Genomic DNA, 24,597 nt, shown 5'->3' with positions numbered 1-24,597 from the left:
GGCGACCCGAAGCTTCCACTTGATAAAACCTGAACTCACGTAGTCACCTAGTTAAAACTCTCCATCCCTGGGCGAGCATCATTGAAACAATTTACCTGGTGGCTGTGACTTATTTCTACACTTCACTTGATCTCAGCCAAAAGGCCCGAGAAGTGATGTGTAATTTACTTCTAAGGAGTTTGTTCAAAGCCACATACCCTTCCCACTTTAAATTCTAGCAGAGCATTTTCATCTTGGTACCCGCCCCCATTCCAACCCTGTAGAAAACACGTTCTTTCTTGGACTTGGAAGATCACCCCATCAGTTAGCAGATACTTTCTAAGTGCCTGTTTGTATACAGGGCTCAGAACTATCCGGTTATCTTAAACACCACTAAATCCTGGAGCTCAAGAACGAGCTCACAGAACTAAGGAGAACAGAAATTTGGTGCCACTGCGCCACCTGGAGGTAACAGCAGAGTTCGGAAGACAACAGTGATTCACATAAAAGGGTTCTACTCCAGTCAGTAGTATTTTATTAAAAATAAAAAAGGGTCTATTAAGAACCAAGCTTCAGGGGCGCCTGGGTGGCTCAGTCGGTTAAGCGGCCGACTTCGGCTCAGGTCACAATCTTGCACTCTGTGAGTTCGAGCCCCGCGTCGGGCTCTGTGCTGACAGCTCAGAGCCTGGAGCCTGTTTCAGATTCTGTGTCTCCCTCTCTCTGACCCTCCCCCGTTCATGCTCTGTCTCTCCCTGTCTCAAAAATAAATAAATGTTAAAAAAAAAAAAATTAAAAAAAAAAAAAAAAAAAAAAAAGAACCAAGCTTCAGTCTTTATAATGTTCATCCTTTGACGACTGCACTGAAATGCTCTTTGTCTCGACTGCGCAAGTGGCTACGTGACTGCGCCTGTCCAAATTCTCTCAGGTGGCACTCACCTAAGAGAGGGTGGATTTCACTCTATGCAAATTACGTTAATAAACTGACTCTGACAGATTAAGTTGCAGACAACCACTTCCTGTCCCACCCATCTGGGGTCAATGTCAGTGAGGTGCCTGCATCAGTAGGACAGGTGTGCCCACGCTACCTTCCATACAGTTTCTTAAATTTATTCCTAGGAACTTGATTTTCAAAAAATGTTGATCATGGAAATTTTCAAATATACACTAAATTAAAGAGCATAGTACCCTGTACCATTTACCAAACTCTCGATTTCTTAAATGTCATTATTACCATTATCAAAATGGTATTCTTCTTAAAATGTCATTTGCAAAATGTGTGCCAGCATTTAGCAGTATCACTGATTTTAGAATGAAAGTTTAAAATGTACTTGGACAAACACCCTTGGACTCAAGAAGGAAGTGGAAGGCTTAACTGCGGCCACTCTTAAGTTCCTTGGCAAATCCTCCTTCTTCACTACAGAGTGGCAAATGAGGCAGTAATGTTGGTACCTTTTATATTTTACTTGAAGGCAAACACTGAAAAGGTCATTTTCCAAAACCTAGATTGAAAAGTATTTGTGTGTGTGTGTGTGTGTGTGTGTGTGTGTGAATAACGACTAAAATTAAAATCTTCGTGGCACCAACTGATATATAAACCTACAAAATAAAGTGGCTGAAATCCTAAAAAAGAACAAAGTTTAAAAAGACTAAAATCCTATGCTGCTACTCAGAGCATCTCCTCAGCCCATCCCAACTGCTCAGAATAACCAGGACCGGAGTTTCTCCTTGACTGGGATCCTTTGCAAAGGACACCAGGGACGGTGGCTAGGCGCTGTGGCGGAGCCAGAACGGGGGCAGACCTGGCGGGGACTCCTATGGCCGCGTGACCTTGAGCAAATCACTGAACTTCTCAGCCTCAGTTTCTTACTCTGTAAAAAGGCAGAATGCTACCTGCTTTAGAGCCGCCAAGACTGAAAGGGATGATGTACACGAAGCTCTTGGGGGAATGGCAGCTATTATTATCCCCGACTGTGTGCTAAGTGGGCCTAGCTAAAAATGAGTTCGTTCCTTTAAAAAAAAAAAGCCAGTCAGACTCAACAACCCAGAAGGTTCTGGTGCTCTAAGCCCCCGTTTTCAACTGAAGGGCTGAGAGACTGGAGAAAAATGGCACAAACAGAAAGGCGCCTTCAATGTATTGCGAATTACAAGCAGGAGCCAGGCAGCCAACAAGAGAAGCTTCTTGCTCTGTTATAAAAACAGGGCCCGGGCTCCCGGTGGCCTGGCCGCCGGCTTCCCACCAGCTCACTCCGCACACGTGGAGGGAACAACACGGTAAAGCCTGGACTCCGGGGCCAAAACCGGCAGGAGTTTCCTGGCACAATTTTCAGCAGGGGGAAACCGCCAAAGTTCTAAGTTGCCCCAGAAGCCAAGATGAAGCGTTTTTGAAGGAGCCGATTCTTGAATGAAAATCAGCCCGTTTGCTGCCAAACAAGCTTCGTCGCCTCCAGACCAGAAGCCCCACTGTGACCGTGAGTGACGGTGACCGTGCTGGTGGGGCTGGGGCGGAAGGCCCCCCGGGCATGGCTCTAACCGCAGCCGCAGCTCCCCTCCCTTCCCGGTGCACAGAATACCGCTGCCCCAGACAGATGAGCGAAGCAGACAGTACATATTCCCACGATGGTCCTCTCGGCCCCACTAGCACATCTCCTCTCTACGCCGACCCCATGAAGGAGTCTCGGGGTGGGAGTGGACGACAAAAATGACCAACCTGGGACTGACCTAACCGCTCTTAATTCTGCTCTTTCTAGACTACGGGTTTCCCAAGGGCTAACTTTAGTTGATGAAAAGGGCACACAGCTTGTCTGATTTCACCAGGAAGTGGAACTCGCCTGGTGCCACCCACCGAGCACTTTTTCAAGTATCAAAAAGAATGAAGGCACCGCCCCAATACCAGGACTTTCAAATTAAAGCCCTGATTTCTTACACTTGCTCCCACGCGTGTAACCGATTTGCCACTGACCGGTTTTCTAGGCTCGGTGTGGCAGGGCACCCGAACCATTTCTTGCTCAGTTTTCAGGTCCGGGGCGCACGCAGGAGAGGGAAAAGCAGCGAACACGCCGCCTCAGGCCAACAGCTGAGTCACAGAGTGGAGGTGGATAGAGATGGGAGGCCAGCAGAGCAAGTTCTGTGGGTCTTTACAAATGAAGACGATGGGGTCTGGCCACCGACAGTTGGAAACTTGGTGCCTTTCTGTCTTTGGCTTTCAGAGCCCCTGTCCCCAGTGCCAGGGCCCCTAAAGAACCCTATTCAGCAGCTGGTCACACCCATTCTCAAAATGCAAAGACCTAACAAAATAGGGCATTCCAGGCTCCAGCATCTCTCACCACCGCCACCGTCCAATTAGAGACTGGGTAGGCTTGACACGACCTGTTCCACGACACTATGGACAACAGGGATGAGCGTGCGCCCAACCGTATACCCCCACTTTGTATACACCGTCAGGAAGAGCAAGATCTCATTCTATTCCGTACACAGAATGAAATCTTTAACAGGCTCATTAGCAAAGAAACACGCACTATATTCAGAGTACGTACACACACTGCCTACTGCAGAACGTACCTGTGCACTAGGACCGCATTTCCTGCTCGAGGGGCCCAACGTGGGGGCTTTAGGACGCGGAGAGACTTGCAGAGTCGGGGCAAACACGTTCTCTGCACTTTATCAAATTTATGCCCATTTTTAGGCCATGGCTTTCTTAGCACTGCCTCTCTCTTCAGGGGGTTTCTGATTATCTTCCTTTTTTAGAAAACTCTTTCCCGTACCACTAACACCTCCTGGCTTCCCCTCCTACCCATTCTCCATTCCCACTGCGGAATGAACTCAACTTTTCCTGAAGAAACTCTTACAACTCACCCAACTTTCTATTCTGAGTTGAACGTGTTTCCAGCCTGCCTCACAGCTGCCTTCTTGACTGTCTGTTCACCAGATTCTTTAGGAAGGCTTCTTTGGATGTGCTGGAGTAGATCTGCAGGTGACCCCCTCAGAAAGGGTGCGTGCAACATCAAACAAATCCTTCTGTGTCTAAAATCGCCACTATTTTGCCTGGTATTTGATGGGCAGCTCGGCTGGATCAAGGATTCCAGGTTTGTAGTAACTTCCTCACAAATCGCAAAACGTGCCTCCATTGTCTTCTAATTATTGCTGGTGAAGAACAGTCTCATTCGGATTTCGTGGGGTTGAAGACAGCCCTGATGCCCGGGCAAGGCCACATGAAAACAAGCAGAAACGTCTACTCCACAACAGTGACACGGGCCTCCTGAGTATAGGGCCGAGCTTTCAGATCAGCTACCCCAATTCGTCAGCGAGAGGGAACAAGGCCGAGGGTCACTGTTCTGCTCACCAGCCCCAGGTTCCTTCTCTCCGTAAAACCCTGCCTCTACCCTCTGCTCCTCCACTGAAATACTTCGTGATGTCGAACTTAGAGAAATGTTATTTGTCCCTCTCTCGGACCTTCTGACCAGCCCAGAGGCTTCTGTGATGCTGTCCTTACTCTCCCAATCCACCCCCTATCTGCATGAATGGGCCCTCTCTGCGGTCACTGGTTCCCTTACCCTCCGGGCACAGGGTTTTCCCAAGCCTTTGTGCTGCGGTCTTTCCTCTCAGCAACCACCCTCTCACGGCACATCCGTCCGAGGCACCTTGCGGCTTGACCCCCCGCATCAGAGCAGTCTAGCCCTAACTTACTTCCTGAAACCACCTCGAGTCCAACAGGGATGATTCATTAGCATCTAAAACCAAACACTGCCGACCCTGAACCCCAGACCTGCACCCTCTCCCAATCTCCTGTCACCTAAGGTGCGAAGCTTTGAACATCCATTTTGATTCCTTTCTCGCGGAGACACACAGCCGGACTGGCTCTCAATTCTTTCCACCATCCCCTGCCATGTTGATCACATCGATTCTTTCATAGTCTGGCCGCCACAGTCCTGGCTCGGGCCTCCGTGACCTCTCCCTCTTGCTGGCTGCACCTGCACCAAGCCAGCCTGGAAGACGGCTGAAATGGAATCCTCTCCAAGTCCACCTCTGATCACAGAGCCCCTTCTCTACTGTTGACACACCTTTGGCCCCCGCCCACTTCACGCTGAAAATGTCCACATACGTTGGCCCAGTACTCACAGAGCTCAACGATCTCTTAAACTCCAACTGTCTCCCTGTGAGCATCTGAATTCCCAGCCAAACCTATTTTTCTGAACACATAGTGGATGAGGGCTGACTACGCACCTTCCATTGTGCACGTGCCACACTAGCCATCAGTCCCGAGGAAATCCCGTCTGCCCACCAAATCTGAGCGTCTACAAGGCTCAGATCACATGCCACTCCTTCTACAAGCTTTCCATGATTCCTATGCTCCGTGTCTCTACCCCTGAGAGAGCAGCCCCTATCCTCACTGAAGTCCAAGTGCAGTAACGAGACGTGACTAACTTTAAAAATACGTTGACAATACTAAACACTGGCAAGAAATCTGACTCAAATCTGTCCAAATACTCTAATCTCATTGCTGACTATGTATCTACAGACTCCATTTTTATTTGCGTTTTTGGGGGAAAGTATGGAGTTAATATTTGAGTAACATACCAGTATTTAAAATATGAAGGCAACAAAAGCCGGGACAAAGTGTCCTCAACAAGAGGACAGAAGCCTGAACTTTTTTGGGTAAGCCGTGATCAGTCAGAAATAAGCTAATGTGTATAATTCTCCACGACTGCAGTTTCACAGGATAGGACAAAAGGGCACAAACCCCTTTTTGACAACACATCTGACACGTGGTGAAACTGAGGCCCCAAATGGCAGGAGGTTACCCACCTTGTTTTCGGCAGGGCTGGGAGAAACGAAGACATTCCAGGGCCTCCAGCTCTTATCTACTCCCCTCTGCTCTCAGGAGAAAGAAAAGAGAGGGCCCCGTTCTGTTCCTAGATGGTGTGGGATCACAAAGATTTCTCTCTTCCTGTTCCTGCCCCTGCCTAACTAAATTTCCTGGCTATTCCAGGCTTCATTCACCCTCAGGTTGGGAAAAGAAGTAGTCCTTCTGCTCCAGAGTTTATGAGTTCTTTTCACTTTATTTACAAGTTTGTCTTTGAGTGTGTTCTCACATCCTCATAACGACTGCCAAACGGCACTGGAAAATAAACAACATGAAAAGCAGCAGAGGCTTCTGTGGGAACCCAGCCCGTCGCAGACAAGACAAACCTGCAGTGGGTTCAGATCGTCCTGACTGCTCACCTTGGACGGTCACGGGGGGTCCTGGCCCTGAAAATGCTTGATCTCATCCTGTCATGCCAGCTTTAATTAACAAAACACTGGGAGCTTAACTGATCGTGTGCTGCAGTACGAACGGACGTGCCTTCCCAGTGGCCAGCTGTGCAGGTCTAGAAGCAGCCCAGGGCCCCTGCAGCTGGGTCCGGCACGATACCCTCAAATTTACAATGTACGCCGGGCAGGGGGGTGGGGGGGGGGTAGGGGGAGGGAGTTGTGTTAAGACAGCGGCTTCCAAACAAATTATGTGCAGTTTTTTCACAGGCAGTATCAATTATGAAATTAAGAAGTATTCGCTGCATCTCACTGCCTGCAAGGATCTAAAATGGTGCCACTCACACTAATAGCATAGTTCCTACTCAAAATAAAACTAACTGCTTTTGTTTTCAGACGTTTCCCTAGAGCAAGAATACAAACCGCCCTTGTAACTTAGGCACCAAAACCACAGCGGCCGACACTCAAGCACTTTGTACCATTAAAAAGCAAGGCAAGTTCTTCCGTCTTACCTAGCAAATTCCGCCAGTTGTTTGGGGTCTGAGAGGTCAATGCCGGGTATCCCTCCAGGAGGAAGCTTCTTTCCTGTCATATACTCTGAGTAATCAGGAGGGGAGTTCTCTCCAATGATCTGCTCTTCAACCACTGTCTCATGGTCAATATCTTTTTTTTCATCTGAAACACGCCAGAACATTATTTTTAGTGGAGCAAAAACGTATGCGTGGGCAAATACGTTAAAGAACTACAAAAAGGGCTTTCGCGAGCAGCTTCTGACGCGGCTGATTTACAGCCGCTAAGCCTCGTGTCTTAGCCACCCAGGCTTCCTCCTCCATCTCTTGAAATCCCGTTTCTGCTTGAAGGTCACCAAAATCTGCGATGCCAAACCTCTGTGCTAGTGTGGCCGTCTTAGCTGGTCTGGGATAGTCTCCATTCCTGACTCCGCCTCCACTTGCCTGGGGCTGCTCCCCCTTCTGGAACTGGCTTCTCCTCCCTCCACCTCTCGGACTTCTGCTCTCTGTCTACCCTACACGCACCCCTGAAGCGGCCCCGCGGACTGGAAGCTCCTGCCCCAGCCTTCGCCCCGAAGCTGGCCTCCCGCCTCCCACTCCAGCCCCACCAGTTCTCGCTGCTATCCCCGTACTCTTTGCTCCGGCTTTGATGGCCTTTCAGCTCCTCTAAGGACTCCCAGCCCTTCACCCCAACCCCGTGGCCTGTGCACGTGCAAGTTCAGAATGACAGCACTATGCTTTTTGTCGGCTTCTCCCGCTAGACCACGAGGACGGGGATGCTTGCCAGTTCTGATCCCAGGGCCTTGTTCAGTCTGTGCATAATTGGCTCCCGATAAATACACGTTCCAAGAATGCACATCTCTACTCATAGGGCTTATTGTCACAAGTCCAACAGGTTAAAAAAATAAGGAATACTGACCCCCGTCATTAATATCCTACATCCCAGATAGCAAATCCTACTGATTTTTGAAAGGTCTTCTCCCCTTGCCCCACGGCCATCAAGGTAGCTCCTACCCTCATCTCAAACCTCAATGACCATCAATGTCTTAATTCATCCTTCCAATTCTGTTCTCTGCTGTAACGATGCCCTGTATGCCATAAAGATCAACTGGTGCACAAAATACAGTTGATGTATTTCCACCTGTGGTGTGAACCCTTGAGGTATAACTTAACATTTTTTTTTAATGTTTACTTAGTTTTGAGAGAGACATGCTGAGTGTGAGCGGGGGAGGGACAGAGAGAGAGGGAGACACAGAATCCAAAGCAGGCTCCAGGCTCTGCGCTGTCAGCGCAGAGCTCCATGCGGGGCTCAAACTCACGAACCACGAGATCGTGACCTGAGCCGAAGTCAGACGCTTAAGCGACTGAGCCACCCAGGCACCCCCAGATGCCTGCTAACTGAAAATTTCTGCTTCTTCATCAAAATGCTTCACAAACAGCTGTAACCAAAGGACTCTCCAAAGTGAAAACAGGCTTATTCAATTCTTACCTTTCCACCAGCTAAAAAACAAGACCAAACACCAAATCAAACCAAACCCTACAGCTGCTGTTACTGCTGAACAACTATGTTCAGCTGCTTAAACACACGGCTGACATCAGGGTATGTGGGCAAGATGCAGACAGAGGGTAGCTTTACTCGATTCCTTTGGTCATTATCATGTTCAGTCACTCCTGGCAATGAAAAGCACAGAACAGGACACTTTTAAACTTTAAGTGTCTCTCTTCTCCCACCACGCTTCATCTTAGAAAATGTTATTCATCACTGCAAGGAATCAGAAAATAGTAATAGCAGCCAACATGTCACTGAATGTTGACGTGGAGCCACTGTTTTAATTACAGCACGTATCGCCCTGGAAGTGGACAAATGAGCTCGTTCACGTTCCAGGAGAAAAGGCTGAGGCACCGAGACGCTAAGCAGCCGGCTCAGGGATAACTAGTCCGGTAAGGGGCAGGTGTGAACCCAGGAAGCCTAACTCTCAGATGTGTGTACTTCACTGTTAGGCCCAGCCGCCTGTTGTTCGGGCCTGTTGCTCGAGAATGATCTCGACAACATATCCCAGGTCACCTCTTTACAGACAAAGCAGCCTAGGGCAAAAATAGCTGCATGCCTTCAGGAAGGCCAGGCGACGTGGTTAATGATCCTAAGCTTGAAAGCTAGGTAGGACTCTGCACCACAACCGGATTCTTTAACTTCTTCCCAGCACTGTCCTCGCTCCTTCACCTTCCAATCTTCCAATGGAGGCACAACTTCTCCATCAACTTTCGGGTGCTACAGAAATGCTCTGAAGGGCAGGGGAGCTATGTTTCTTACGGATGTTCTGTGCTCCTATTACAAGGATGCTAGCAAGGCTGACGATCACCGCTGCTCTGAGGAAGCTACTGATCGGGAGAGGCTAGGGCAGAAGGTGGCCGGCCAGCTCGGCTCCTGGATTAAAGGGTCACAGGCTGAATTATTCCTTGCACAGTTCAACACACATCAACTGAGGCCTCCCTATGCCCCTGGCACCGTTCTAAGGCCCCGGAAACCAAAGCCTCTGCCCTCACGGAACTTCTATTCTAGTGAGAGAGCCGTCCTGGTTGCGGCCGCTACAGCACAACTACCACAGACTGCGAGGCTTAAACAGGTGTTTATTGCTCACAGTTCTGCAGATCGAGGCGTCAGCCAATTCAGTTCCTGGTGAGGGCGCTCTTGCCGGCTGGCAAACAGCCTTCTTGCTGTCACGTGGCAGATGGCCATCATCTCTTTCGTGGCCCTTCTTTCAAGGGCACCAATCCCATCGTGAGGCCTCCACCTCATAACCTAATTACCTCCCAAAGGCCTCACCTCCAAATAAGATCACACTGGGGGACTTTAACGTCTGAATTGTGGGGGGACGCAAACAAGTCAAATGAGGAAATGCTTCCTCAGGCTCCAGACTTGGTTCTCAGCTCGAACACTGAAGAACATCAAAGGGCCCAGAAAACAGTCACTGATATCACTAAGAACTACAATCAAAACATGCGTGAAATGAGTGTAAGTAGAGACTGACAAGTTTTACAATCCCCAAGTACAGCCAGTGAGCCAAACCCAGCCTGCCAGCCTCCCCCACTCCCATTTTCATGGTTTCCTTTTTATTTTTTTAAAAAACTTTTTCATTAAATAGACACTAATACAATGTTGATCATTTTAGTCATTTGTAAATGTAACCATTTTAACCACTGTAACCAGTTTATCCACCATAAATGTGCAATCAGTGGCAGTAGGTATATTCACACTCAATATACATGCATATATTTACATTATAGATCACTACTATGTATACCTGAAATTTCATCATCCGCGACAGAAACTTGGTGCCCATTAACAGTAACTGCCCCCTTCCCCTGGTAACCTCTATTCTACTTCCTGTTTCTACAAATTTGCCTATCCCAGGTCCCTTTTTTTGAAGTTTTTATTTTTGTTTTATTCTAGAGAGCACGAGAGAGAGCAAGAGTGAGCGGGGAGGGGAGGAAGAAGAGGGGGAGAGGGAAGGAGTTGGGGGGAGAGAATGAGAATCTTAAGCAGGCTCCACACTCAGCGCAGAGCGGGATGCAGGGCTTGATCCCACAACCCTGGGATCGTGAACCTGAGCCGAAATCGAGAGTTGGACACTCAACTGACTGAGGCACCCAGGCGCCCCTCCAGATATCTTCTATAAATGGAATCGAACAGTATTTGTCCTTCCACATCTGGGGTTTTCACTAAGCACAATGTTTTCAAAGTCCATCCATATTACAGCATATACAAAAATCCCATTCTTTTTCATGGCCGAATAATATTCCCATGCGTACACACATTTTGTTTATCCATCCATCTACTGATGGACACATGAGTTGGTTCCACCTTTTGGCTGCTGTGAATAATGCTATGAACGGTGTGCACATATGCCACCTATGTGGGGCTCGAACCCATGAAGGTGAGATCATGACCTAAGCTGAAGTCAGATGCTTAACTGCATGAGCCACCCATTCAAGTTTTATTTTGGAGAAGGACTACACATGCCTGGGTTATGAATCAGATGGGTGGGTGGGGGTCATTAAGGATGTTAAGCAGGCCTTCTAAGTCTCTTGCTTGCATTTCTGGGAGGATGCCATCAGCCAAGTTAGAGAAAGATGGGGGAAAGACGTGTACAGAGGACATGGAATTCTGCTTTAATCTGAGGTATCTGTGAGACACCTAGTGGACAGACTTCAAGGAGATACTAGAATATGCAGATGTGAGGATAAAAGAAATCAAAGCTAAGAGAACTACATGGACAGTATTGGCATGTGGACGGAGTTTAAAGCCAGAGAAATCTATTATAATATTATCTATTGGAGAAAACAGAGAGAGGAGATGGCTCAGAATGAACATCTGAGTGATTTCAACGTTCAGTGAATGAGGAAGACATTTTTGCAAAGGAGACCTAAGGAATTCTGCCCAGATGCAGGAAGAAAACTAGCTTTGTCTCACAAGAATTGTACTCAGTCACTTACCAAGTGAAAGTGACACACAGTCAAGGCAGTCTGTCCCGAATATAGACAATAACCACGTGGTCTGCACGTGTTGCAGACCACAATCACACGGATTAAAGACAATCTGCTTTTGATGACCACTCTACACCTGCAGTTCTCAACAGTGTCAGTGACAATATTCTTGCCTCGTAAGATCTTTTGTTGGGTCTTTCTAAATAATTGCTGTATGCTTTCATAATATGTATTTAAACTTCATGTTATTACGTTTGTTACTTATTCCTTAATAAAGAGCATTACACGAAAGTTAACTTGCTGAACTCCTTGAAGACCACCAGCACACAGAAATCATCAAAAGGGCCATTAAGGATTAAACAACAAAATGTCAGGAAATAAACTATTTATATAGAAAAAAAATCACACTTAAAAAAAAAGCTGCTACAGAAATGACAAAAGACACTAGGTTTTATGGTCAGAGAAATCAAAGACAATGTTTGCCTCATTTTCTCCAAGAACTGGACACACACTAATGCAACAGATCAAAGAATGTCAATGTCTGCTATTTTCTGGTCATTTAATCTCATTTTTGCAAAAGAAAGCTTTGGGGAGTTTTTGCCAAATATAAATTTATGATATAATACATTTACAGACAATAAGTACATATGTGTTTGCCCCTTAGTTCAAAAAATACATTAGTGAAATGTATTACTTCTTTTTGTACAGTTTTATTAAAAAATGTTTTGCTGTTATGTATTCAAATAAAGAAAAAATTCACTCTCTGCACTGGCCATTATTTTAATGTTTCATTTCATAATTACTACTGAAACAGGTTTGCCCTGTGGAGGGGGAAAGTATTAACTGATCTGCTCTGAATGTCAAGTATGTTACGGACGCCTACTGGCTGGTGTGTAATATCAAATACACACCTGGGCCAAGCAGACTCACAAAGCAAAAATATCTAAATCTCCTCTACAAATTGCTGCACATATAGATGCCCCTCTGGAGTGTTCCCTGAAGGCGGGACTTAGCAAATTCTCTCTGCACGGTTTCAGGGAGGCAAGCGAAGTCTCACCGCAGTGAGTCTCTATAACGGGTTTGACTTAAATTTAGGATCCTGAGAACCAGAACACAACTGGACAAAAAAAGCAAATTAAAGCCAAATTTCACAGTTCCTATTTGGAAAAAGCGAACACAGGTCACTGCTTCAAAGGGGGGTAGTGTGGTAGGAAAAGGCGTAATGAGAACTTCCAGTCGAAACTGGGATCAGGTTACTCCAGCACCCATGAACGGTCGCCACCCGCATATGACCTACAACCGACAGAATGAAGTAAACTGACCTAAGATGGAAGGGAAAAAAACAAAATCTAGCCAATTCCACCCGTAAATGGGGCACACACTTTGTATTCAAATGGTTTGGAAGTAGATGATCTTCCCGAGGTTTGGTCAAAGGGCCAACGGTAGCCTCACACTGTGGCTCATGCCCCGGGTCCCTCTCCTCATCTGCTCCTCAGACACGCCTTTCATCATCTCACACCATTGTAAGAAGGGCGAGGGGCGCCTGGGTGGCTCAGTCAGTTAAGCGTCTGACTTCGGCTCAGGTCATGATCTCGCAGTTTGTGAGTTCGAGTCCCGCATCGGGCTCTGTGCTGATGGCTCAGAGACTGCAGCCTGCATCGGATTCTGTGTTTCCCTCTCTCTCTCTGCCCCTCAAAAATAAATAAACAGTTAAAAAAAAAAAAAAGGGCGAGTACAGTACCACCACAGACAATTACAGACTTTTTTTTTTTTTTTTTAATTTTAGAGGGGGTGGAGGGGCAGAGGGAGAGAGAGAGAATCTCAAGCAAGATTCACACCGTCAGCACAGAGCGCTACGTGGGGCTCAATCCCGACAATCCTGGGATCATGACCTGAGCCCAAATCAAGAGTCGGTCGCTCAACTCACTGAGCCACCCAGGCGCCCCCTGTGAGACATTTTAAGACAGAAACCACATCCACATAACTTTTATTACAGCCAAAGGTTGTAACTGTTCTATCATTAGTCTTCATCAGTAGTTTTAGGCATGCGTGGTTTCAGGCCTCCGCTGGGGGTCTTGGAATGCACCCCCACAGATAAGAGGAAACTTATATAAATATGTATAAATACACCTCTGTCCTAACCCTACCTCCCAACTGCTCAGTTTTCTTCTACATCACCAAAGCACCCATCACTCCCATCCTAGTTTGAGAGGCAAAGCAAAGAGACTCAAAATAATTTACAAAGTAGTAGGACTGGGGCCCTGGCTAGCACCCCAAAACTTTGAATAAAGACTCAAATATATTTAAAAAAAAAAAAAAAGGACAGGATTAAGTAACTAAATATTTGGAAAGGCTGGAAGCACTCTACAGGTCCTAGGTCCGGGTAAGAGGTGTAAAAAGTGGAGCTTGGGCACTTGGGTGGGTGGCTTGGTCGGTTGAGTGTCTGACTCTTGATTTCCGCTCATATCATGATCCCAGGATCATGGGCTCAGGATCAGAGTCAGGCTCTGGGCTGAGTGTGAAGCCTTCGTAAGTGTCTGTCTGTCTGTCTGTCTGTGTCTCTCTCTCTGCCCCCCTCCCTCCCCCCTCCTGGGGTGCCTAGGTAGCTCAGTCTGTTAAGCAGCCGACTTCCGCCCAAGTCATGATCTCATGGTTCATCGGTTTGAGCCCCACATGGAGCTCTGCACTGACAACTCAGAGCCTGGAGCCCACTTTGGATTCTGCGTCTCCCCTCTCTCTCTGTCCCTCCCCCACTCATGCTGTCTCTCAAAACTGAATAAACGTTAACAAATTTTTTTAAAAATTCACTCTCTGCCCCTCTTCCCTGCTCAAGTACGTGCCCTTTCTTTAGAAGAATACAAAAACAAAAACAAACCGGTGGAGACTCACCTGCCCTCCCCACTCCAACCAAACCAGCCCTCTCACAACAAGTTATTCAATGTCAATGTCGAAGAAAAGCTACGTGGTAGCTACAAGTTTCCCCTTTGCCCACCTCTCACCCTCCATCTACATCCAGTCTGCTCTCCAAAGCCCAAGCCTCTTTCCTGCAAGAGACCTCTTTCGTTCCTGTTACTAAGCCTTACTTGCTTTCCTCGTTTCTGAAAAAAAAGTAGACAGACCATCTCTAAGGCTGAGGCCAGGGAAAGCTTTAAATGGCAGCCACTATGTCTGGAGCACAGCAAGGAGGGAGCCCAAACACCATCCCACGTCCCCGACCCTCCTGGGTGTAAGGGGAATAAGAGTAGGTCCTACGCTTGATGATTTTTTAAAGAATGGTGAACTTCTGGTCAACTGGAGTATGCACGGAAAGGCCGTGGAAAATCCAGAATCGCCTTCAATTAGCTTACATTTTAAGTCTTCACCTGTCCTAAAACACCACGTGAAATTCTGGACACCAAGCTGGTTTGGAAGCTGCACATCATCACTCAGTGGGCCTCTTCATGTACAAGCAGTGTTTTAGAATTCAGTCCTAAGAAAGGCTGGACTTCTCTGGAAGCTTTCCTCATCTTAGATCAGCAGTAGCACTGTTTCCCTTTCCACCTTGACCCACAGGGAGCTCATGAGGGTTGGCCCTGAGGCTTCCTTTCTCCCCCTGGGATCCTGATTTTCTATTTTCACCAAGGCACACGTGTATTTACCGACTTACTTATTTACCCAGGTTGGCTAGATCTTGTTCCTCCACACCTTTCATCTCAGGTCATCAACTCTGGTCTGACCCTTCGACGTGACTTACGACAAAAACGACATTATCGACTGACCACTGCTATCACCCAAACCTTCGCTGGGGAGAGGGGGGAGCGCTAGCTATTTGAGATCCAGTGCTCAGCAACAGGCAGAAATCACTCACAGGCTGTTTCCACTCCTTCCCCACTAATAGAGAAGACAGGATACTGTCATTTACTGCATACCTGGCTTCATGCTGCAACTGCCATATTCATCGAGGCAAACAAAACCTTGAAGATATTAACCCCGTGCCTTTGGTCTAAGAAATAAGCCTCAGAAATGTCAAGTCATGTACTGGAAGAAGCATAGTTAAGCGGCAGGCCTAGGATTTGAAAGTAGGATTGACGGAAGTCCACGCCTTTCCTAAAAAGGGAACACTCCTCTGCCCTCACCTCACCCTTCATGCTTCTTTTCCACCTATGCAGTCATGGATGATGATGGTATTCTGGTCTCTAGGCCATGATTCTACCTTACTGTGCAATTTCCATGCACTGACTCAGTCATTTACCAAGAACCTTCTATACGCCTAGTGTTATACTAAGGCTGCAGGGTTACAGGCCCCAAACTTACTCTCTAGAGGAAGCAGACAGAAACAAGTTAAAGAAAAAAGCAAGGTAATTTCAGATAGTGCTCCAAAGAGACTCAAACAGAATTAGGAGAGTCAGAGTGGAGGACCAGGAAGGCCTCAGAGCTGAAATGTGAAAAACAATGCAACACAAGAATGTGGAACATGTGGGGTCCCCGCACTGGAAGTAGAGGTAAGAGCAAAGGAACAAGTTCAAGGAACGGAAAGAAGGCTGGTATGGCTGGAGCATAAAGGGAGAGGAAGCAGGAAAGGAAAGCACGGGCCCGATCATGTGTGGCCTCATGATAAGGAGTTTGGGCTTTAAGCAGCGTGATGAGAATCTGCAGGACATGTGTACGTGTATGTGTAAACACAAACATACTTACCAAACCATTAAACATTTTTTTAAATGTTCATTTATTTTTGAGACAGAGAGAGACAAAGAGCATGAGAGGGGGAGGGGCAGAGAGAGAGAGAGGGAGACACAGAATCCAAAGCAGGCTCCAGGCACCGAGCTGTCAGCACAAAGCCCGACATGGGGCTCGAACTCACGAACTCATGACTGAGCCACCCAGGTACCCCACTGTAACCATTTTAAAGTCTACAGTTTGGTTGCATTAAATAAATTCACACGGTTGAGCTGGAAGGGTTTTAAAGCAGGGGAGTGAATGAAGCCATCTGATTTAAGTCTTAGAAAATTCAGAAAGGTATAGATAGTGTGTGCCTAGATCCCAGAGGTGAAATCCAGAAGTCTGCACATAGTCCTTGTTAAGATTAATACAGGAGCCATCAGCATTAGCACAAACTATAAGTGAGTTACCAACAAAACAAGAAATGAAAAGCCAATTGTCAATTTGGAGAAGTGGATGTGGCTCCCATCCCTCAAGGCTTTTGGGTGCTTATGAGCTAGAAGACCTAGAAGGAAAAGAGAGGATGGAGTTGAGAACCACAAAAAGGCTGTGAGGTACCAGAAATTCTGTAGTTTGTGACTCTCCTAGAAGAAACAGGGTCCGGGGCACCTGGGTGGCTCAGTCAGTTATGCATCCGACTTCGGCTCAGGTCATGATCTCACCATTGGTGGGTTCGAGCCCCACATCAGGCTCTGCACTGACAGCTCAGAGCCTGCTTGGGATTCTGTATCTCCCTTTCTCTCTCCCCCTCTCCCACTTGCACTTGGTCTCTGTCTCTCTCTCTCTCTCAAAAATAAATAAACATTAAAAAAAAAATGGGTGGGGGGGGGACCACCACCACAAGACACGTGGTCCAGGTTCCAACAGAAGTGCTTCCAGCACGCCTATAGCAGGCTCCTTCCCTACTGCACACTTCTTACATTCAAGGGAAATCATTTACCCAAGAAAAAAAGAGCCCATCACAACTATTTACATTGTCTTCATGTTTAATCGTATCTGAGACCACTGTGTAAGACCAAAGTGATTTCATGGTTATTAAGAATTTTAGTCAGGGGCAGCTGGGTGGCTCGGTCGATTAAGAGTCTAACTCCAGCTCAGGTCACGATCTCGTGGTTCATGGGATGGGGCCCAGCATTGGGTTTTGTGTTGACAACTCAGAGCCTGGAGCCTGCTTCGGATTCTGTGTCTCCTTCTCTCTGCCCCTTCCCTGCTCGCTCGCTCTCTCTCTCTCACTCCAAAAAAAAAAAAAAAAGAAAAGAAAAAAAATTAAAAAAAAAATACCTCTAAAATTTTTTTTACTCATTGGGGAAGCTGGGTGGCTCAGCTGGTTAAGCTCAAGTCATAATCTCAGAGTTGGTGAGTTCCAGCCCCACATCGGGCTCTGGGCTGACGGTACAGAGCCTGCTTGGGATTCTCTCTCCCTCTCCCCTGCTCACAGGCATGAACATGCGCGAGCGTGCTCTCTCTCTCCCTCTCTCTCAAAATAAATGAATGAACTTAAGAAAAAAAAAGTAGGAAGAAAAAAAGAATTTTACTCAAGTTCCTAATACCTCATTCACCAGATCACTTTAAAATTAGAGTTCTGCTTTAAGAAAGTGAGTATATCTCCCTACTGTCATGCAGGAGTTCAGAAAGGAGTAGAATTTCTTTGTTCTAAAGGAACTGAAAATGCTGTTAGGGATCCCCTAACTCTAAGTCATTTGACAAAGAAACCAAGGTCAGACGTTAAGATTCCAATGCGAGATATTTGGTCAGTGCCCTCTAAAAAGGAAATCTGATGCTTGTTACTAATGATTCCCAGAAACCCAGGCTTGCTATTATTGATAATTACCCACAAAGTTAAACAGAATGGGACCTACTAACATAAGGTACTCAGGAATAGGAAACGGTTCTCCTGCGTCATTAAGTCCCCCACACATAGAGAAGTACCAACTCATACAGTACAGTCAACTAACTTCCAAACCTACGCAGCACATCTTCCTAATGTTCCATGAACCGTAATGAAATTATTACCGTCAACCTCCAAACAGTGTTTCAGATGCCAAATTTTAAAATACAAGATTTGAATGTTTACCCAACAATACTATAGAATACAACCCACTGGTAAATATTCAGATGTAGAAATTGTAAGTTTTCACTTTTAGGTCCTACATGTATGGGAAGGAGTAAAAGCAGAGTTCAGAGAATGGTCCCCCGGGAGGAGCGGATCAGGGGTTAACATAGGAATGCAGAGCTTAAGAAATGTTCATTCTAATAATTGTTTATACTCATAACAGGCCCTAAATGTCTCAGCCTTAAAACCAACCCACCTTACTAAGCAGACTTCAACAACAACAAAAAATAAAAAGCCTTTTGTAAGTATCTGTCCAGGAGTCTAGCGTACGTTTTCTAAATTATTACTTCATTTATTCTCTTTCAAGAGCCTAAAATGCTAGTTGTAGGTACCGACCTTTTCCTGATACAGACTTTTCCTTTCCCACCAGGGGGAGTCAGTGGTTGACAGTGGGAGAAAAAGTAAAGGCGAGTAACCTGGGGACAGTCTGTGCCAGCAAGCCAGGCTTTCAGGAGGACTACCAGGTCAGGAACCAGGATCTGTGACTTCGCCTGCCCTACGTAGGTCGCAAGGTTGACAAGATCACTTTGGAGGGCTTCCCTAGCTTGGCTCCATGGGAATTTCTATGCACAGCATCTCAGTTAAAGATAAACAGCAGATAAAAAAGGACGAGGTGGAAAACCCACAGAGGAGTGGCAAATGGTCAGGACTAGTAACTTTTAGCAAACCTGAACTTCTTAACATGTAGAACTGAGAGAAAATTAAACACTTTCCAACTTTCTTTCAATCTACTGATTTTAACATCAACGGTTTTCGAGTCTTAGATGTTTTACTCAATCCAGTACAAAGCACTTCTATATTTGGTCTAACATAAGATAATTAAAATACCAACAGCCTTGAGTGAAGGTCATAATTTCTGCATACCCGAAACCTCAAGATTTTAAAGCCTTCTTAGTCTTTTCTCAACACTACATGTTTTAAATACTCAGCTTTTATCATGAGCTTCTGTATTCGGCCCAATGATTAAGTGGTTTAGCTTATAGTAAGCTCTATAAAATAGGATGTCACTCCCATACAATAATGACGACAATTTAGGGAAAAATAGACATCTCAGACTGTGCCCTAAATCTAGCAACATGGCAATGTTCATTAGTCATACTGCCAGGGAAAAAAAAAACAAAAGTAAACACGGCCTTAAAGCAATGGATTAAGGATGTTCAAGACACAACTGAAGAGTGATGAAATACTAAAACATACATAGCGTATGTAGCCTTACTGGGCCTACATCTTCTCATCTGCAAATTTAAGCAGGTCCTGCTCTAGTATCTACACGATGGAAAACTATTCAGCCTTAAAAAGGAATAAAGTACGTTCTACAATGTGGATGAAACTTGAAAACAGACTAAGTCAGACACACGAGACCACAGAATGTAGAATTCCATTTAAATGAAATGTCCAGAATGGGCAAATCCAGAGAAACACAAAGTAGATTAGTGGTTGCCAGGGCCTGGGGGGCGGGGGGGGGGGGGTGCAGAGGAAAACTGGGAGTGATTGCTAATGGGGTTTCTTTCTGGGATGATGGAAATATTCTGGAATTAGCTAGCGGTGATGGCTGTACAACCTGGTGAGTATAGTGGAAGCCACTGAACTGTGCCCAAGTGAATTACACCAGTTAAAAGAGGAAACAAAAAAGTTGATTTCTAAGGACCTTTCAAGTCTAAAACTACTCTAGTATAGAACCAGTAGATTCCTTTGCTGTCACTCCATTAAAAAGATGCCAATCACACAGATTGTTGTTACTCTGTGGGAAATTAAAGTAAGACGGCATACAAGCAACAGAAACCCATAAAATCCAGATTTGGCTTCCACAAACATGCTGGCTCCCACAACATTTTTTTTTTTTTTTAACTAAGAGGTACTAGCGAATAACTAGAGCTCTGAGAATACCCTGTGTACAATTATTTTTATGAAGACTTCACGTAACTAAGCTTGGACTTGGGCAAAACTGTCACGTCACAGCTCATTTCCAATCTAAAGGACTTTTCACGAAACCACACTGTAGTTAAAACTCTCATGCCTGGGATCAAATGAGATTTGGTGGTGAAAGCACTGAGCATATCGCCTACCAGTCAGCACACAGACACGTAGAAATTCAGCCTAACAGTGAACCTGCTTTGATTTCTTCACCTACTATCAATTATCTCCTTATTTCAGTTCCAAAGATTACACTATATTCAGAATCTGTACTTGGGACGTGCATAGTTAATCACAAACTATTTAGCGTCTCTTTGGTGTTAATTCCAAACCACAAGGACAAGGAAGAGGGATAGCTTACCACAAAACATGTCTGAGGAAACAGGCCATACTATGTTATTGCCATCAAATATTTATAATCAGCTTTATGTACAGAGTACTCTGTTATGCAGACAACTAACTCTGCAAAGAAATGGGCATTAAAATAACCCCAAACTGTTCAACTCTGTAAGCAGCCACTTACAGGGGGAAATAATGACTTTTCTTTTTTTTTTTTTATTTTTTTTTTTTTAAATTTTTTTTTTTCAACGTTTATTTATTTTGGGGACAGAGAGAGACAGAGCATGAACGGGGGAGGGGCAGAGAGAGAGGGAGACACAGAATCGGAAACAGGCTCCAGGCTCTGAGCCGTCAGCCCAGAGCCCGACGCGGGGCTGGAACTCACGGACCGCGAGATCGTGACCTGGCTGAAGTCGGACGCTTAACCGACTGCGCCACCCAGGCGCCCCAAATAATGACTTTTCAAAGCTGACTTCATTGTAAATTACCTCCCATTAGTCAGGCCCCTCAAATGCCCCCCCAACCCCCCCCCCCTCCACTGGCTGACTTGATACGCATCACTTCATCAAGTAAAGCCTCCATTATCAAGTTTTCTGGGTATGGGAAAGCGGGTAAGCAACTTGGTAAGATCAAGGACAGAGTATATAACGCCCTGGTTTTCCAAATTTCTGCAAAACCAACATGTTCTCACTGTAAGAAAAAGTAAATTTACTTTTTATGTGGTGGGCGTATCTTTAGGTATCTAATACCTAATTTCAAATGGTATCCTGATTCCAGCAAAATTCAATAAGCAATTCATATTAATGGAAAAACAAGGCTTTCAGTTTCAACACGATCGGTGTACATGCGCTCATTCTTAAGCCACCAGAATCTACAGAAGGTGCTCTGACAACCATCAAATAAGTTAGTGGACAGGTCTCACTTAAACACGTACCTCCGACTAAACTCAAACTCCTAAGACCTCCACAAGACACTCTGAAATCCAGAACAGCAGCGCCTATTAATACCTGCTATCGAATTCTGGCAGCAACTCGGATCCCTTTGCTCGGTCCTCTGAGTCCCAGATCCGTCCGAGGTTAGTTAGCTCGTCTCGGGGCTTGCAGGAGCTACAACCAGACCAGCCTTCCCTACCGGCCTTTTCACCTCGCGCTTCATTTGTTCCTCTCAATTGTTAACGATCTTTTAATACTCAAGGGTCATCGCGCTTGGAGGCTGCGTCCAATTCTCAGAATTTATGGGACAGCGGTAAAGTAATCCTGGGAGAAGGATTCTACAACACAAACTTGGTACTACGTGTGACGATCTTCACAAATAGAAAATTAACTAGCCATGGCAGGATCATTCTCAGTGTACTTACTATCCCGGCAATTTAACTAGATAGCATGTGAAAAAAAGAACAAGACACCCACAGGGAAAAAAGCCAGCTTTTCCATGGTTATAAAGTTAAAAAAAAAAAAAAATTAACACGCAGTAAGTCCCTTTTGCTCTAGATATTTTCTTTGGCTTTGTAGAATCTCTTCACGGGGAAAGAAAGTAGATGGCCTTCTGTCAACTAAAATTCGTGCAAAGACTTAAAGTACTCGACTTTATTTAGTGACAAACGTCCCCAGTCGCGTAGATAACCGACCTATTTGCAACGCGCCGAACCCTCGACAAACTGAAACTTCCCCAAACGTAAAGGGTTAAGAGCAATCTACAAAACCTCGCGGACCCTCGCCCCGACGTGCTGCGGGGGGCGGGGGAGGGAAGCGAGGACCTCGCCGGCAGCGCAGTGACAGGCCCCGGCGGCGCGGAGCCTGCACACGCGAGCCCTACGTGCCGCCCAAGTCCCGCCCCACCGAGGCGAGCGCGGGGAGCACGGGGAGCGCAGCCGCGGGCAGAGTCCGGCCTGCGCGCCGGGCGTGGGAGCGGAAGGCGCCTCTCGGGAGCAGCTGAGGGTCCGGGGAAGGGGAAGGGGAAGGGGAAGGGGAGGGGAGGGGAAGGGAGGAGAGGGAAGGGGAGCGGGGCGGGGCCGAGACGCCCCCCAGAGGAAGGCGGGGGAAAGGCGACGGCGGGCGGCCCGGCCGGGCGCGAGCTCCGCGCAACCCGGCCGAGGCCCGCCCCGCGCCCCCCCCCACCCCCAGGCCTCGCGGGGGAGCCAGCCGGGCGGGGGCGGCGGACAACGGGCCGGCGGCCGTCCGTTGGCCCCAGCGCGCCCCGCCCCGCCGCGCCGCCCCGCCCCGCGCCGCGCGGCCGCCCCGCCCGGGGAAACTACGCCATTGCGGCCTAGCGGGCGGCGCCGCGCCTCCCGCCGCCATCTTCGGCCCGCCGGCCCGCCGGCCCGCCGCCCCCGCCGCGGCCCGCCATCTTTTGGGGCCGCCATACTTGCCCTGCGAAGAAGATGGCGGCGCCCATCACACACATAAAACATGGCTTCCCTTCAAAACAAAAACATCCCGGGGGCCGGCGCGCGCCGGCGCTCACCTGAGGACCACATGGTGACCGAGAATTCGCCCTCCAGGGTCTTGATCTGCACCTGCTTCTGCTCCCACTTCTTGTTGCCCGCGTCCGCGCCGCCCGCCGCCCCGGCCCCGCCGCCGAGGTAGCCCTTCTTGCCGCTCTTCTTGCCGCCGCCCTTCTTGACGCGGCCGCCGCCCGACGACGACGAGCCGCCGCCGCCGCTCTTGCCGGCCGCCGCCACGGTGACCAGCGTCTGCTCGATGTAGTCGTCGTCGCCGCCGGCCGGCGCGGGCACCGGGATGAGGATCTGGTCCTCGAAGCCGTCCTCGGCGCGCAGCCCGTCCGAGTCGTCGCCGCCCACCACCTCCTCGCGCGTCTGCACCAGGATCACCTCCTGGTGGTGGTGCACCTGGGTCGGGTCGTCGGTGACGAGCGGCTGCAGCGCGATCATGGGCGGGTGGTGGTGGTGGTGGTGGTGGTGGTGGCCCGCGTGCCCGTGGCCGCCCCCGCCACCGTGGTCGCCGCCACCGCCGTCCTCGTCGTCGTCGTCCTCCTCTTCCTCCTCGCCCACCACCGTGGTCTCGATGGTCTCCACCGGGATGGTCTCCACCTCAATCTCGTGCAGCTCCACGATCTCGGCCGGCATCTCCGAGCCGTCCGTGGCGATGTAGAGGGTGTCGCCCGAGGCCATGGCTGAGGGCTCCGCCGCCACGGCCGCGGCGGCCTCCGCTCCGGGGCTACGGGCGGGCGGGCGAGGAGGCGGCCGGCCGTGGGGAAGGAAGGCAGAGGGAGGAAGGCGGCGGGCGGGCGGGCGGGGGGAGAGGGGGCGGGCGGCGGGGGGAAGGGGCGGGCGCGGCGGCGGCGGCGGCGGGCTTCCCCGCCTCCTCGCCTCGGTGCGCCCCGCGCTCGCTCGGCCGCTGCTCGCCCCGGCGCCCCGCCTCGCCGCGCCTCGGCCGCCCGCTCTGGCCGCGCCTCCTCCCGCCCTCCGGGCCGGCGCTCCGCTTCCCCCTTCCTCCTGCGCCTCCGCCTCCTTCCACACAAATACCAACTCCTCACCCCGAGCCCAGATCTCGCCGCCGCCGCCGCCGCCACACTCCGCTCGGGCTCGGCCTCGCGAGACTTCCGCGCTGGCCTCGGCCCGCCCCGCCTCGCTCCCACTCGCCCACTGGCCCTCTCGCTCCTCCCCCTCTGCCAATCGATCTGCCCGTTCGCCGTCGTGGCCCCGCCCACTCACCCGGGCTCCTCCCGGATTGGGGTCGACGGGGCGGCCCCCGCGCGCGCCGGATGGCCGCGGCGCGTGACGTCAGCGCGCCGCCACCGCCCGCCGCCGAGAGTCGCGCGGCTCCCGCCCTCCGCGGTGCAACAGCAGCGAGACCCGCCGCCCCGGGCCCGGGCCGCACTCGGGAGCGGGGCGTCGCCGCTGCAGCCGCCGCCTCGGGAGCCGGTGAGCGGTGCGCGGTCCCCGGCGCCGCGGGGGAGGGGGCCTGCGGGAGAGGGCGGGGTCGGCCGCACGCGGGGTCTAGGCAGGCCAGCGGCCCGGAGGACGCGCGGGGGAGCGGGCGGCGCGCGCGGGGCGGCCCCGGCGCCCAATAAAGTCTGCTTTGACGAGAAACGCCTGTGCCTCCTTTTTCGCGTCGGGTGGCGTTTGCTCTCGGCGCCTGGCTCCGGGCGGGCGATGGCGGCGGTGAGTGTGCAGGGCCAGGCGAACAAAGGCGGGCGGGCCGCAGAGGAGAATGGCCGTGGGCCTCCGCGGGCCCGCATCTCGCCGCGAGCGCCCTTCCCCGCGAGGCGCGGGGCCCGGGGTGCCGAGCGCAGGTGGGCCGCGCCGGACGGCCGGGGCGGGGCGGCCGGGCGGAAGCGGCGCGCGGAGCCCCC

At 49.3% G+C, this 24,597-nt stretch overlaps 1 protein-coding gene across 2 annotated transcripts in view; it reads right to left on the bottom strand.

Moving 5' to 3' along the window:
* Positions 1-23,523, bottom strand: part of YY1 (YY1 transcription factor) — a 33,060-nt gene extending 9,537 nt beyond the window's left edge. For both annotated transcript variants that reach the window (XR_003969687.1, XM_030319954.1), the window contains exons 1-2: positions 22,747-23,523; positions 6,738-6,900 (exon numbers count right to left, since the gene is read on the bottom strand). Coding sequence is in view for 1 of the 2 variants with exons in the window: in XM_030319954.1 (XP_030175814.1) it covers positions 6,738-6,900; positions 22,747-23,413 (830 nt within the window). In the remaining variant the exon portion in view is untranslated. The remainder of the gene's footprint in view (positions 1-6,737; positions 6,901-22,746) is intronic.
* Positions 23,524-24,597: the final 1,074 nt, after the last annotated feature.

This window comes from Lynx canadensis, chromosome B3 (genome assembly GCF_007474595.2).
Source record: "Lynx canadensis isolate LIC74 chromosome B3, mLynCan4.pri.v2, whole genome shotgun sequence".
Classification (NCBI taxonomy): Eukaryota; Metazoa; Chordata; class Mammalia; order Carnivora; family Felidae; genus Lynx; species Lynx canadensis.
The sequence above is the reverse complement of the archived record's forward strand: the minus strand, read 5'-3'. Positions and strand labels throughout refer to the sequence as shown.